A 15827-nucleotide genomic window follows, 5' to 3' on the forward strand; every position below is an offset into this window, starting at 1 on the left:
TTCTTCTCTTTCCCTCGCTCCTTCTTCTCTTTCCCTCGCTCCTTCTTCTCTTTCCCTCGCTCCTTCTTCTTCTCTTTCCCTCGCTCCTTCTTCTTCTCTTTCCCTCGCTCCCTTCCCCCTCTCCCTGTCTCAAGTCAAATCCAGACAGCAGAAGGAGCATGCGGCAAACCAGACTCCCCACCCACCCTTTCATTCAACCACTGTCTGTCCCACCTGTGACAGGGACTGTACAGTCACCTGAAAACTCACTTTTAGAGTGGAAGCAAGTCTCCCTCGATTCCGGGGGACTGCCTATGATGATCTTCCCTTTCCCTTTCCCCTTCTCTCCCTGCTCCCTCCCCTGGTGTGTCACAGGGATCTGCAGTCTGAGCACAGAGCCTCCTCCCGACAATGAGCTGTCACTGCTGATCCCCCCCTGCATCATATGAGGAGTGGAGTCTGATTGGCCGAGGCTCAGTCAGAACACTGTGCTGATCGGCTGCTGTGGGTGGAGCCGGATTGTGCATTTTTCTGCCAGAGGGCGATTGGTGCTTTGCGCATTGAGAGAAGTGCAGCTCGGTGCTGGCACCAGGCAGGTAGAGTACATGCATGTGTGTGTGAGAGGCAGCACTTGGGGCATTGAACGTTCTCGCCCTGCACTAATGTACAATGCAGGAACAAATCTCGGGTAAATTGTAGGCACGCGACAGACTGCATTGAGCTGTGTTTAAAATTCAGAAGAGATAATGCGTTATAAGAAACTGGGAATGATTTTGTCCAGCACTTGTCATGAAATCGACACTTATTTCTACTGTGTGTGTGCGCGTGAGGAAGGAATTGTTAGGCATCGATATCGGCAGTGATTCTGAGAGAGAATTGAAGTTGGGTTTGAGAGCGTATGAGAACAGAAATGTGTGTGCCTTAAATGGGGGTAGGGGTTCTGATTCAGATGCGTGTGTGTGTGATGCTGATGGCGTGTGTATTAAGCAAGATCTCGGATCGGGCTGTGTGTGTGTATATATATGCGTGTGGGCATTGTTTCCACAGGGTTGTGGTTCTGGTTAGAGTGTGTGTGGGTGCGTTCTGACTTTGCTTTCCGCAGGTTGTGAATTGTGGTTACTGTGTCTGTCTGCAGCCCGCACTGGTTTTTTAAAGTGAACGATCAGATTATTCACTCGCCCGCTTCCCCCCACCACCCTTCGTAGTAATTTCTGCATGCTTCACTGCAATTTGCTGCCATCTCTGAACAGCAGAGACTGATGTGTTGGTAACAGTGCCAGCTGTATGTGCCCAGGTAATGCGCTCTCATGCCAAGGTCAAGTACTTGGTGTATGGCGCTGGCTCGATGCACCAAGACCGGCTACAGCACTGTGGAGGGTTATATCTGGTGTAATCGGGGCTTGGCTCTGCTGTGTGTGTGGGGACTGGATTCACACTGCAGTGACAAACCGGCCTGCAGTTTGTGCGCCGGGGTCAAGGCAATGCAGAGATCAAGGTTTTTCCCTGCTGTGATGACTCAGTTGGCCAAGTAAGTGAGTCCGATGGGCTAGGTGCCAGGTTTGAACTGTGCTGAATTAGCTGGTGTCGGGCGTAGAGGCAGTGGGACTATAGCGAACCCTCCAACCCTCTCGGTTTAAGGAGGGGAGAAATCGCCCCAGGATCCCCAGCGGTCCGAGACGCTGAGGAAAGTGCGCGCGTGGTAGTGACGGCGACGCCCGCTGTGGACTGAATCAGGTTTGACTGCTGAACATCTTGGCAAGAAAACGGGCTTCGGCGCACGGTCTATATGACATGGTAGCAGCCGCTCGCCGCCCAAGCTCTCGAATAAAGCACAGCCACATAGGAAAAGGACTGGCGATAGATTGGCACGGACTGCCTCTCCCTGGGGTACAGTCCCTGAAGGCGCTGACTCTCCCTGGGGTACAGTCCCTGAAGGCGCTGACTCTCCCTGGGGTACAGTCCCTGAAGGCGATCCGTGCTGGGGTATGGGTGAAGAGTGCGCTGCACCATTGTGGCCTGGTCCTCCCTCCGCTGTCTCCATGCGGAAATCTCTCTAGCGGGTTTTCTCGTCACTGATCCAAGAGTCCTGACTGGATAATTCTGGGATCTGTCGCTCGATCGTGCTGCCACCAATTTGGGGGCAGCGGAGGACTTGACCAGGACTTATGTAAACCTCGGAACATGGAAAGGCCATTCAGCCCTTGAGCCTGTTCCGTCATTCAGTGCGATCATGGCTGATCTGTTCACCCATCTTGGTTTTTTTCATTTAATACCCTTGTCCAGCAAAAATCTATCTCTCGATTTAAAATTATTGATTGAGCTAGCATCTACCGCTTTATGTGGGAGGGAGTTCCACACTTTGCGTGAAGAAGTGTTCCTAACTTCTCTCCTGAATGGCCTGGCTCTGATTTTAAGGTTATGTTCTTTTGTCCTAGATTCCCTCACCAGTACCTACCCAATCAATCCCTTTAACAATCCAAATACCTCAGTCAACTCATCCCCCTAACCGTCTATATTCCAGGGACTACAAAGCCTAGTTTGTGTAATCTCTCTTCATAATCTAACCCCTGGTCACTTTTGTGCTTGACAATCATCTCCGAGACTCCTTGCTACATTTATTGTTGTTCCTCCCCTCTCTCCGCAGTCTTTCCACGATGCCTGGATCCGTTCCCGCCAATGCTGAGGCCGGCTGGCCCAAGGATGTCGGTATCATCGCCATGGAGATCTATTTCCCGTCGCAGTACGTGGAGCAGACCGAGCTGGAGAGGTTTGACGGGGTGGATGCGGGCAAGTACACGGTGGGCCTGGGCCAGTCCAGGATGGGCTTCTGCTCCGACCGCGAGGACATCAACTCCCTGTGTCTGACCGCCGTCCATCGACTTCTGGAGAGGAACAGCCTGCCGTACGAGAGCATCGGGCGGCTGGAGGTGGGCACCGAGACCATCATCGACAAATCCAAGTCTGTGAAGACCGTCCTCATGCAGCTCTTCGAGGAGTCCGGCAACACCGACATCGAGGGCATCGACACCACCAATGCCTGCTACGGCGGAACTGCTGCGCTCTTCAACTCCGTCAACTGGGTGGAGTCCAGCTCCTGGGACGGTGAGTCCGTCCGTCTGTCTCCCTCTCCCATCCCCCTCCGATTGCCAGTTCATAAAGCTCCGTCAACCTTCCTCCTCTCCTCGAGGTTACATCCACACTGTTCCCTGGTAATTGTTCACGGCACCGCGCGCGAGCCATTCAAAACACCGTGCTTTTTGCATTGAAAAGCCCGCTGCTTGGGTTCCCTGGAGCGCTGCCTGGCCGCGCTCCTTAAAGGGAACATTTGTTGCATCGACTCCCAAATGGAAGGACAAAAGGGAAAGGTCTTGCATTGGTCTTTCACAACCTCAGGACATCCCAAAGTATCTCAGCCCTGAAGTATTTTTCAAGTGTTGGCATATGTAATCGCAGGTGATGTACATCCTCATAGCTTATACACGCACTGAATCTCATAAGTGAGATATAGCGACATCTTATACACACACTGTATCTCCCACAGGTAAGATAAATATCATATTTTATACAGTCACTTTCTCAAAGACTTTATATATATTTTTTTCGCACAGGTGATATATACCGACACTATCTCTCAAGTGACATATATCCTCATACCTTATACAGACACTGTATCTCTCACAAGTGACATATATCCTCATACCTTATCTAACAATTTGTATTTATACAGCACCTTTAACGTAGTAAAACATCCCAAGGCACGTCACAAGAGCGTAATCAAACAAAATTTTATTGAGCAAATGTATATCTCACCTGTGAGACGTAATCTGTAAAGTATGAGGTGATGCATGTTAGTGGGAGGAAATACCTTTTCGTGCCTGTGGGTGAAACCCATTCCCAAGATGTTTGATGATTTGGGGCCCAGCGCAGTTTTTATGAAGCGTGATTTATTGCTGGAGGAAGCAATGGGCTCCTTGTGTTCCCAGCTGGGTCTGACACACTCTTGTTTTGGCTTTGCAGGACGCTATGCGTTGGTCGTTGCTGGTGACATCGCCGTCTACGCTACCGGGAGCGCCCGTCCCACGGGGGGCGCCGGAGCCATCGCTATGCTGGTCGGTCCCAACGCACCTCTGGGATTTGAGCGAGGTTTGTAGGGGTGAAAGGGACCCGAGAGTACAGGGTAACGGGGCCTTCAACTTCCAGACAAAGTAGCCAGCATGATTCTGTATACGGAACAGACTGGCAGGCAAAGTGGTCATCGACCAGTGGGCTGCCTTTTAAAGAGGAAATAGTTTGAGTACAGTCCTACTAGGGGGAAAGGTAGGGCAACTACAGTCACAGCTCTCTGGATAACGAAAGAGATAGAGAGTAAGATGGAGCAGAAAAAGAGCACATAGGACAGATGTCAGGTTGAGAATACAAGTGAGAATCAGGCTAAATAAATAAAGTTCAGAGGGGAAGTGAAAAAGAAAATAAGAGGGGCCAAAAGAGGGTATGATACTAGAATGGCAGATAACATAAAAGGGAATCCAAAAGTCTTCTGTAGGCATATAAATAGTAAACGGGTAGTAAAAGGAGGGGTGGGGCTGACTAGGGACCGAAATGGAGACCGACGCATAGAGGCAGAGGGAATGGCTGAGGGACTAAATGAGTACTTTGCATCTGTCTTCACCAAGGAAGAAGATGCTGCCATAGACATAGTAAAGGAGGAGGCAGAGGAGAAACTGGATGGGATAAGAATTGATGAAGAGGAGGTACTAGAGAGGCTGTCTGTACTTGAAGTAAATCAGTCACCAGGACTGGATGGGATGCATCCTGGGACGCTGAGGGCAGTGAAGGAAGAAATCGGTACTGGCCATAATCTTCCAATCCTCCATAGAAACGGGGCTGGTGCCAGAGGGCTGGAGAATTGCAAATGTTACACCCTTGTTCAAAAAAGGATGTAAAGATAAACCCAGCAACTACAGCCAGTCAGTTTAACCTCAGTAGTGGGAAAGCTTTTAGAAACTATAATCAGGGATAAAATTAACAGTCACTTGGACAAGTGTGGGTTAATTAAGGAAAGCCAGCACAGATTTGTTAAAGGCAGATTGTGTTTAACCAACTTGATGGAGTTTTTTGATGAGGTTACAGAGAGGGTTGATGAGGGCAATGTGATTGACGTGGTATACATGGATTTCCAGAAGGCGTTCGACAAAGTGCCACATAATAGGCTTGCCAGCAAAATTGAAGCCCATGGAATCAAAGGGACAGTGGCAGCATGGATACAAAATTGGCTAAATGACAGGAAACAGAGAGTAGTGGTGAACGGTTGTTTTCTGGACTGGAGGAAGATTTACAGTGGTGTTCCCCAGGGGTTGGTTCTAGGACCACTGCTTTTCTTGATATATATTAATGACTTGGACGTGGGTGTACAGGGCACCATTTCAAAATTTGCAGATGACACAAAACTTGGAAATATAGTGAACAGTGAGGAGGATAGTCCTAGACAGGCTGGTGGAATGGGCGGACACGAGGCAGATGAAACTTAAAGCAGAAAAGTGTGAAGTGATGCATTTTGGAAGAATGAGGAGAAAAAATATAAACTGAAAGGTACAATCCTAAAGGGGATCATGAACAGGGAGACCTGGGGGTATATGTGCACAAATCGTTGAAGGTGGCAGGGCAGGTTGAGAAAGCAGTTTTAAAAAAGGCTTACGGGATCCTATACTTCATGAATAGAAGTATAGAGTACAAAAGCGAGGAAGTTATGATGAACCTTTTATAAAACACTGGTTCGGCCTCAACTGGAGTATTGTGTCCAATTCTGGGCTCCGCACTTTATGAAGGGTGTGAAGACCTTAGAGAGGGTGCAGAAAAGATTTACGAGAATGATTCCAGGAATGAGGGACTTCAGTTATGTGAATAGACTGGAGAAGCTGGGGTTGTTCTCAGAGCGGAGAAGGTTGAGAGGAGATTTGATGGTTGTGTTCAAAATAATTAGGTTTCCGGACAGAGTAGATGGGGCGAAACTGTTCCCATTGGCAGAAAAGTCGAGAACCAGAGGACGCAGATTTAAGGTGGTTGGCAGAAGAACCAAAAGCGACATAAATAAGTTTTTTTTTTTACACAGCGAGTGATTAGGATCTGGAATGTGCTGCCTGAATGAGCCTGCCTCCATACCCAATCACGGCTTTCAAAATGAAGTTGGATAAGTATCTGAAAAAGAAAGTTGCAGGGACGGAGGAGTGGAACTAGCTGAGTTGCTCTTGGAGAAAGCCAGCACGGGCTCGACAGGCCCAAGGGCCTCTTTTTCTCTCTTTTTCCCCCCCCCCCCCCCCCCCCCCCCCCCCCCGGGGGCTCATGTGCCACTCAGCAAGAGTCAGTATTGGTGAAGAGGTCTCGGAATCAATTTGGCGGGAGACCAAGTTAAAAGTTGGTGACAAAATCTCTCTCATTCCGTGGGGGATATGTTGTACGGTCAACAAACAGAAAGCTGAATATTCCTCCACCTTTATAGGACAAGGAGCGTGTTATTGAAGCAGCAACCTTTCGTGTTACTACAGTGCTGTTTGATTGCCAGCAGATGGTGATGTTACACTTAATTCCTGTACAAAGCTGACTCGACCTTTAAAGTTGCTTTAACTCCTGTTCTCTGGGAATACAAATTTTGTTTCAGTCCTAAATTCTCAGGTTGTTGTCTTATGTTGTACAAAAAACAACTTGGAATTATTAACAGATTGTAATCTGCGAACCCCTTGGGGCTGCGCTGGTGAGTTAGAAACTCCCATTTATATAGGGCCTTTCACAACTTCGTAGTCACTGTTGTAATGTGGGAAACCCGGCCGACAGTTTGCACACAGCAAGGTCCCACAAACACCAGTGTGATGAGTAGATAATTATTTTTCAGTAATTAGTTGAGTGATAAATATTGGCCAGGACAGCGGGGAGAACTCCTCCTGCTCTTCTTCAAAATATTGGCTGTGGGATATTTTACATCCACCTGAGAGCAGACGGGGCCTCGGTTTAACGTCAGACAAATCACCTCCGACAGTGCGGCGCTCCCTCAGCACTGCACTGGGAGTTGTCAGCCTAGATTTTGTGCTTGAGTCTCCAGAGTTGGACTTGAACCCACAACCTTCCGACTCTGAGGCGAGTGTGCTACCCACTGAGCCACAGCTGAGTCATTTTTCTGTGGGATGAATGATGATCATAGTTATTGTAGGCACTTCTTCTCTGTCGGCCACCCCAATTGGACGTGCATGTGTAACTTTCCCTGTGTATGTGTGTGTGTGCGGTAGAAAGAATGTTTGCTGTCTTCAGTGCCGCAGGTTTGAGCATTTGGAAAGAGGTGACATGATAGGTCCAAGTCAGCATGGATTTGTGAAAGGGAAATCATGCTTGACAAATCTTCTGGAATTTTTTGAGGATGTTTCCAGTAGAGTGACAAGGGAGAACCAGTTGATGTGGTGTATTTGGACTTTCAGAAGGCTTTCGACAAGGTCTCACACAAGAGATTAATGTGCAAAGTTAAAGCACATGGGATTGGGGGTAGTGTGCTGACATGGATTGAGAACTGGTTGTCAGACAAGAAGCAAAGAGTAGGAGTAAATGGGGACTTTTCAGAATGGCAGGCAGTGACTAGTGGGGTACCGCAAGGTTCTGTGCTGGGGCCCCAGCTGTTTACATTGTACATTAATGATTTAGACGAGGGGATTAAATGTAATATCTCCAAATTTGCGGATGACACTAAGTTGGGTGGCAGTGTGAGCTGCGAGGAGGATGCTATTTGGCTGCAGAGTGACTTGGATAGGTTAGGTGATTGGGCAAATGCATGTCAGATGAAGTATAATGTGGATAAATGTGAGGTTATCCACTTTGGTGGTTAAAAACAGAGACAGACTATTATCTGAATGGTGACAGATTAGGAAAAGGGGAGGTGCAATGAGACCTGGATGTCATGGTACATCAGTCATTGAAGGTTGGCATGCAGGTACAGCAGGTGATTAAAGCAAATGGCATGTTGGCCTTCATAGCGAGGGGATTTGAGTACAGGGGCAGGGAGGTGTTAATACAGTTGTACAGGGCCTTGGTGAGGCCACACCTGGAGTATTGTGTACAGTTTTGGTCTCCTAACTTGAGGAAGGACATTCTTGCTATTGAGGCAGTGCAGCGAAGGTTCACCAGACTGATTCCCGGGATGGTGGGACTGACCTATCAAGAAAGACTGGATCAACTGGGCTTGTATTCACTGGAGTTCAGAAGAATGAGAGGGGATCTCATAGAAATGTTTAAAATTCTGATGGGTTTAGACAGGTTAGATGCAGGAAGAATGTTCACGATGTTGGAAGTCCAGAACCAGGGGTCAGTCTAAGGATAAGGGGTAAGCCATTTAGGACTGAGATGAGGAGAAACTTCTTCACCCAGAGAGTGGTGAACCTGTGGAATTTTCTACCACAGAAAGTAGTTGAGGCCAATTCACTAAATATATTCAAAAAGGAGTTAGATTAAGTCCTTACTACTCGGGGGATCAAGGGGTATGGTGAGAAAGCAGGAATGGGGTACTGAAGTTGCATGTTCAGCCATGAACTCATTGAATGGTGGTGCAGGCTCGAAGGGCCGAATGGCCTACTCCTGCACCTATTTTCTATGTTTCTATGTACTGATTGACTGCATCCTTCCCTCGTAGGCCTGCGGGGGACACACATGCAGCATGCATACGACTTCTACAAGCCTGACATGGTGTCGGAGTACCCTGTGGTGGACGGGAAGCTCTCGATTCAGTGCTACCTCAGTGCATTAGACCACTGCTACATGGTCTACTGCAACAAGTACCAGGCACAGAGGCAGAAAGGTGGGTCGCCGGATTCCACTGCTGTGAGGCAGGCAGGGTCTTGTATCGTAAAGAAGAAAAGACTCTAGCCAGCCTGATGGCTTCGCCCCCACACCCCCTCTTCCATATACCCTCAGCAGTTGTGGCTGTCTCCTCTGCTTTCACCCCTTTCCCCACCCCACTCTAGTGCTTTTACCTCTCCGTGACCCTCTGTGGAAACCAGTTTCAAACTGTTCTGGGCCAGTAACTGGTGAAGGTATTCTGAGTGTCTTCAATGCTTCAATGCAAATAATTTCCTCAGAGTTCAGCCACCTAAAACTGAAGGAGGGATATAAGTCCTCGGGTTTGGAATATTTTACATTTCAGACATTCTGTGTCAGCATCAGTTACCTGTGAGCCAGATACAGCACGGGTTATATACAGAGTAAAGCTCCCTCTACACTGTCCCATCAAACACTCCCAGAGCAGGTACAGCATGGGTTAGATACAGATTTCTCCCCCCAATTTACCTGGGGTATCTATTTGGATTTTCACCTCTCAGTAGACTCCATGGCATCATGAATCGTGGGAACAGGAGGAGGCCATTCAGCCCCTAAAGTCTGCTTCGCCATTCAATTAGATCGTGGCTGATCTGTATTTTAACTCCATTTATCCGCCTTGTGATGTCTCTCCATCAGAAATCGTATCGATCTGTCTTGAAAACTCCAATTGACCCCCAGCATTCACAGCTTTTTGGGTTTCAGAGTTCCAGATTTCCCTTTTTGAGTGAAGACGTGCTTCCTGACATCATCCCCTGAACTGCCTAGCTCTAATTTTAAGGTTAGGGTCCCCTTGTTCGTGACTCACCAGCCAGAGGAAATAGTTTCTCTGTATCTACCTGTCAAATACTTTAACTTTTTAAACACCTCAATAAAATCAGACCCTTAATCTTCAATCCTCAAGATAATACATGCTTGATCCATGAAACCTGACTTCATAATCTGCGCTGCACCCACTTCAAGACCAATATAGCCTTCCTGAGGTGCGGTGCCCACATCGCAGTACCAGATGGAGTCCGACCAAGGCTCTGTACAGATGATGCATCGTACTTCCTCCCCTTTCTAATCCAAACTCTTTGAGATAAAGGCCAACTTTCCATTAGTCTTTCCAAGTAGTTTTGATGGCTTTAAATGATACAGAAGTGAATCGCGAATCTTAAGGGACAAGTTAATGGACCAGCTGGTTTTCTGCTATCTAACAGTTTCCATGTGTAAATGCACCTTTCTTTATACCTGGCTGCTCTCTGCCCAGCCCCCCCTCCCCCCCTCCCCCCCCCCCCCCCCAACCCGAAGTGTTTGGTGCTGACACCGGGTGCAAATGAATCCAGTCTCTGCTGCGCACTGCTAATTTGCTCCCCGTTGTGTTTCAGAGGGCAGCGATGCAAGGTTTACTCTGCAGGACTTTGAGCATGTGGTGTTCCACACCCCCTACTGCAAGCTGGTGCAGAAATCCCTGGCCAGGCTGCTTCTCAACGACTTCCTGCATGACCCCAAGCCCAACATGGAGAGAGGCATCTTCAGCGGGCTCGAGGCCTTCAGGTGAGCAGGTTTGGTACAAGGTGTTCCCACAGCGCCCATTGCCACCCCACCCTGCCCTCGCACCCCGCCCCCACCCCCACTCCCCCCTGGCGCCCGTTCCCCGCGCTCTCCCTCCTCCTCCCCACCCTGGTGCCCATTTCCCACTCCCCCGGCGCCTGTTCCCCATTCCTGGTGCGGTGGGAGGGATTTGAGGGGAGGTGGGGCCACTGGTGTTTTGCGGGGTGCTCCCGGCTGGGGATTTGGAGGTGCGCCAGGCTAGGATTAACGTGCTCCCTCTTGGGCTTAGAGACGTGAAGCTGGAGGACACGTACTTCGATAGGGACGTGGAGAAGGCCTTCCTGAAGGCGAGCGCCGAGATCTTCAAGCAGAAGACCCAACCCTCGCTGATGGTCTCCAACCAGAACGGCAACATGTACACGCCCTCTGTCTACGGCTGCCTGTCCTCCATCTTGGGCCAGTAAGTACACCCCGCTATTCTCTTCCCGCCCCCCTGGTGCCACGGGTCCCCTGACCCACTTCCCCTTGTTTGGTGCTAATGGTGATTTCTCGTCCCGCAGGCGTTCTGCCCAGCAGCTGGCCGGCCAAAGGATCGGCCTGTTCTCCTATGGCTCGGGATTCGCCGCCACCCTGTACTCGCTGCGCGTGACGCAGGACGCAACGCCGGGCTCTGCGCTGGACAAGCTGGTGTCCAGCCTGGCGGACCTGCAGGCCAGGCTCAATTCCCGCAAGCGCGTGTCGCCGGAAGATTTCGCCAACAGCATGAAGCTGCGGGAGGAGACACACCACTTGGGTAAGGTCCTCGAGCAAACGCTTCGTGCGCAGTCAATCGTGTTGGGAGTTTCTTCTAATAAAAAGTGGAGAGAGTTTTGATTTGTCCATTAATCTGTAAACCAGTGACTTTAATACTCTGACCCAGCACCAGACACTGGCTCCTTCTCGACCTGATCGAGGTCGTTAAGATTATGAAAGGGTTTGATAGGGTGGATATAGAGATGTTTCCACTAGGGGGCCATAAATACAAGATATTCACGAATAAATCCAATGGGGAATTCAGGAGAAACTTCTTTACCCAGAGAGTGGTGAGAATGTGGAACTCGCTACCACAGGGACTGGTTGAAGCGAATAGCATAGGTGCATTCAACAACAACAACTTGCATTTATATAGCGTCTTTAACGTAGTAAAACATCCGAAGGCACTTCACGGTAGTGTTTTAAGCTGAAATTAGGGCAAGTGGTCACAGAGGTATGTTTGAAGGAGCGTCTTAAAGGAGAAAAGAGAGGTGGAGAGGTTTAAGCAGGGAGTTCCAGAGCTTGGGGCCCAGGCAACAGAAGGCACGGCCACCGATGGTGGAGCGATTATAATCAGGGATGTACAAGAGGGCAGAATTTGAGGAAGCTAGATAAACAATCGAGGGAGAAAGGAGTAGAAGGATATGTTGATGGGGTGAGATGACGTGTGGTGGGAGGAGGCTTGTGTGGAGCATAAACACCGGCATGGTTGAAAGTGCTATAAATTTTTATGGAATTCTTTCTTGTCACAATGTCGATGCGAGACGCCGCCCCTACCCCCGCACCTGTGCCCTAATCTCTCTCCGTTCCGCATCCTGCAGCGGACCACCAGCCCCGGGACGTGGTGGAGGACCTGTTCCCCGGCACCTGGTACCTCACCAGGGTGGACGATAAGCACCGCCGCGACTATGCCAGGCGGCCCATCCTGGAGAACAGAAGCTTCGAGGCTGGGCTCGGAAACACCGCCACCACCCAGGTACGTGGGACCCCCAGAGCTCATTGTATCCGCCCCCACCTTCCAGCTGGCCTCATTTAAGGTTTTTGAACATTATTGAAGGGAATTGACGACGCTTGGTCAAGGGGTAGAGCTCAAATGCCAGGGGTAGAGCTCAAATGCCAGGGGCAGAGGTTAAAGGTGAGGGACTCTGGAGTGAGCAGAGACACTGGGGGGGGGAGGTTCTTCACTAAAGCAAGGGAACCGAGTTGTGGGGTCAGTTACCGGGGAACTGGATAGTATAAAGGGATTGGAGTCAAAATTAGATGTGTTTCTGGGGAGAGGGAGAAAGAGAAGGGATTGAGGGTTATGGGGAGAAGGTGGGTCGGTGCGGTTGATATGGTGAGGTGGTGGGGTTGCGTTGTGCGAGGCTGGTGTGAGGGGTGGGGAGAGTTGGGGTGGGATTGAGGGATGGGGTAGGGTTGAGAGGTGGGGTGGGCTGGGGTGATGTTGGGGTGGTGGGCTGCCCTGTAACGGGGGTGGGGTTGGGATGGTGGACTGCACTGTAACAGGGTTGGTGGGTTTGGCGATAGGGTATGGGGATGGGGGGGGGGGAGGGGAGGTGGGATGTGATGGGTAGGGCGATAGGGTATGGGTATGGGGGGGTGGGATGTGATGGGTTGGGGGTGGGGCAATGGGGTATGGGGATTGGGGAGGTGGGATGTGATGGGTTGGGGGTAGGGCGATTGGGGATGGGGGGTGGGATGTGATGGGTGGGGCGATAGGGTATGGGGATGGGGGGGGGGGTGGGATGTGATGGGTGGGGCGATAGGGTATGGGGATGGGGGGGGTGGGATGTGATGGGTTGGGGGTGGGGCGATAGGGTATGGGGATGGGGGGTGGTGGGATGTGATGGGTTGGGGGGTGGGGCGATAGGGTATGGCGGGGGGTGGGACGGTGGGCTGCATTGTGTCACGGTTGGGGTTCTAACGTTGCCCGTGTTGGTTTCAGTGCGCGCCGAGCCCTGCCAAGAAAATGCCGAGGATCCCGGCAACAGCCACGCTGCCCGGCACTGCCAACATCAGCAACGGTGAGCACTGAGCTTCCCTCGGGGGTGGGGAGAGAGAGATCCCTCCCCAGCCCCAGCGAGTCTGGTGATCAACGCGTGTGGGATCCCTCTGACTCCAGGGAAAGGATCGCTGGACGAAGGCTGCAATTTGCGCCGAATCTGAAAAAGAAAACCATGGAACGTCTGTGGACAAGGTGCCCCAAGCCGGTGGCTAATGTACAGACACTCTGCAGCAAGCGCTAACTTTTTACCTTTGGTTTGCAATCGAACGCTGTAATTATTTTTAATTCTGTTTATTGTGGGGTGGGGTGGGTGGGGGGGTGCGAACTTTGAATGCTCATGACTCGCAATCGAGATGTGGGTCTGTTTCTCCTTTTTCCCCCCCCCCCACACTTACCTGTTCACCACTCTGTAATTTAGCTGTTTTACTCACCCCTTTCTGTTGTGTGTGATATTTATGTCTGTGCAGTGAGTCGGTTCCCATGCTGATGACGTGCAGACAGAATCTCAACCGCTCGTTCTCCCACCACATCCCTCCTCCTCTCCCCCCCCACCCCGCCCTCCACATTCCCCCACTCCCCACCGGCTGTGTTTTGATCGTGTTGAAATTTAATTTAACCCAGTGTGTGTATAAAAAAAAAAAAAAAAAGCAGAATGCTGAACCTGAACGTGTTCCGGAGTGGGTTAACAAACTTAGCATCTGTTGTAAAGTTCTTTTTAAATTAAAAAAAAAAATGATACACATGTGCGCAAATAATTTGTGAATTCAGTTTTGTGAAAAATGATTTGCCGCAACCCCAGGTCTGCTTTTTATCTGGATGTGTGTGGGCAGGAGCAGGAGTCTTGAGGCCTGGTTGTTGATGCCAGTTCATTGGATATATTCAAGAGGGAGTGAGATATGGCCCTTACGGCTAAAGGGATCAAGGGGTATGGAGAGAAAGCAGCAAAGGAGTACTGAGGGAATGATTAGCCATGGTCTTATTGAATGGTGGTGCAGGCTCGAAGGGCCTACTCCTGTACCTATTTTCTATGTTTCTATATATTCACGGGCGGGTTACGCAGGTGGAGTTTCAGATAGCTCGTCAGCGAGTGTCTTTTGTCCCTTGACAGGTTCGCTGCCCGGTAATTAACCCGATTAACAGGCTTGGCTTCCAGTTGGATGGGAGTGCTCCGGAGCAGACCGCTCTGATCCCAGGTGGGCGGGGGGGGGTGGGCAGAAGGGAGGTGGGATGGATTTGATCCCTGACACTGGGGGTCTTTATATGGGGTGGAGGGGCAGAGCGGGCGGGGTGTATGAGATGGGTAGCGAGCCCAGGGGGTGAGCACTCCTGTTCCTGGCCCACAGGTATTAATGTAAAGGCAGTTGGCTTCTCCCCAAAGCTGCCCTTGCATCGCTCAAGCTCTCTGGTTTCCCAAAGCCAGGGAATCCTGGCCAGCCACTGTAAAACCAGCAAAGCAAATCAGAGGCTGCTAGCCTCATTCAAATATTTAAATTGCCAACCCGCCTCCTGGGAGCGGATTGGCTGCCCGCCACTGTTAAACCCAGATGTGGGCAGGTTTCAGATTTTTAAAATTTAATCCCAACCCACCCGTTTTTGGCTGTTAAATTTCAGCCTTGTGTATGAGTGTGAGGGGGGCACGTGATACTGAATTGAAATCTTGGCTTATTGCCAGCTGTCTTAGTATTGTAAAGGATGCGTAGAGGACACAGCAGCAGTAACCACAGGCTTAACATGGGGTGGGGGGGTGCGTTTGCAAGTGAATCATCACAGCCCGATCACTGCAATTGTGTCTCTGCACCGGCCGCACTCTGGTGTGAAACAATGTAAACCGCAGAGAATGTAGGTGAATCATTGAATGCTTGGGCCCCACCTGGAGCCTGCAATTTACAAACCGTCTTTCCAAATCACCCTGGGATTTTCCAGCGGCTCTCGTTACCTGGATGTGCCCACGTTGACCACTTTCCTCCCAAGTGCCTGAGCCATGGCCTTGAAGGGACGCACCAGCTCCATCTAATCAGCAAAACATCAAAACCGTGCTCCAGACTGTCTCCCTCGAGCAATTCCTCCGGCCTTCAGCAAGTTTGCTAACTGCTCTCTCATTTAATACTCACTTGGTGACTGAGGGGCTGACGCTGGGAAAACGCTGCTCTTCGGGTAGTTGATACCTTTAACATCCGTCAGATGCATTGGAACAGCATCACTCCTCTGATGATGCAGACTGGGGTACCAGCCTAGTATTTAAAAGGGAGACAGATACTGACTTGGGAAGCAATAGTGGATGCATTGGTTGTAATTTACCAAAATTCCCTCGATTCTGGGGAGGTCCCAGCGGATTGGAAAACTGCAAAGATAACGCCCCTATTTTTTTTTTTAAAAAAAGGAGGCAGACAAAAAGCAGGAAACTATAGCTTAACACCTGTGTTTGGGAAAATGTTGGAGTCCATTATTAAAGAAGCAGTAGCAGGACATTTGGAAAAGCAAAATTCGGCCAGGCAGAGTCAGCATGGATTTATGACGGGGAAGTCATGTTTGACAAATTTGCTGGAATTCTTTGCGGATGTAACAAACAGGGTGGATAAAGGGGAACTAGTAGATGTGGTGTATTTGGACTTCCAGAAGGCATTTGACAAGGTGCCACATAAAAGGTTACTGCACAAGATAAAAGTTC

General features: G+C 50.1%; 1 protein-coding gene across 7 annotated transcripts in view; it reads left to right on the forward strand.

Moving 5' to 3' along the window:
• The window catches only part of hmgcs1 (3-hydroxy-3-methylglutaryl-CoA synthase 1 (soluble)), an 86023-nt gene extending 72126 nt beyond the window's left edge, over positions 1–13897 (forward strand). For 4 of the 7 annotated variants that reach the window (XM_070877550.1, XM_070877533.1, XM_070877558.1 and 1 more), the window contains exons 2-9: positions 2624–3081; positions 3997–4122; positions 8645–8809; positions 10197–10365; positions 10652–10822; positions 10923–11155; positions 11976–12130; positions 13100–13897. In XM_070877550.1, coding sequence (XP_070733651.1) covers positions 2634–3081; positions 3997–4122; positions 8645–8809; positions 10197–10365; positions 10652–10822; positions 10923–11155; positions 11976–12130; positions 13100–13189 — 1557 coding nt within the window. In that variant the 5' untranslated portion in view covers positions 2624–2633 and the 3' untranslated portion in view covers positions 13190–13897. Of the gene's footprint in view, positions 1–536; positions 576–644; positions 668–2623; positions 3082–3996; positions 4123–8644; positions 8810–10196; positions 10366–10651; positions 10823–10922; positions 11156–11975; positions 12131–13099 lie in introns of those variants that run through there. The other 3 variants (XM_070877543.1, XM_070877556.1, XM_070877527.1) reach the window with 3 other exon arrangements.
• Positions 13898–15827: the final 1930 nt, after the last annotated feature.

The sequence above is a fragment of the Pristiophorus japonicus genome, chromosome 1, assembly GCF_044704955.1.
Source record: "Pristiophorus japonicus isolate sPriJap1 chromosome 1, sPriJap1.hap1, whole genome shotgun sequence".
NCBI lineage: Eukaryota > Metazoa > Chordata > Chondrichthyes > Pristiophoridae > Pristiophorus > Pristiophorus japonicus.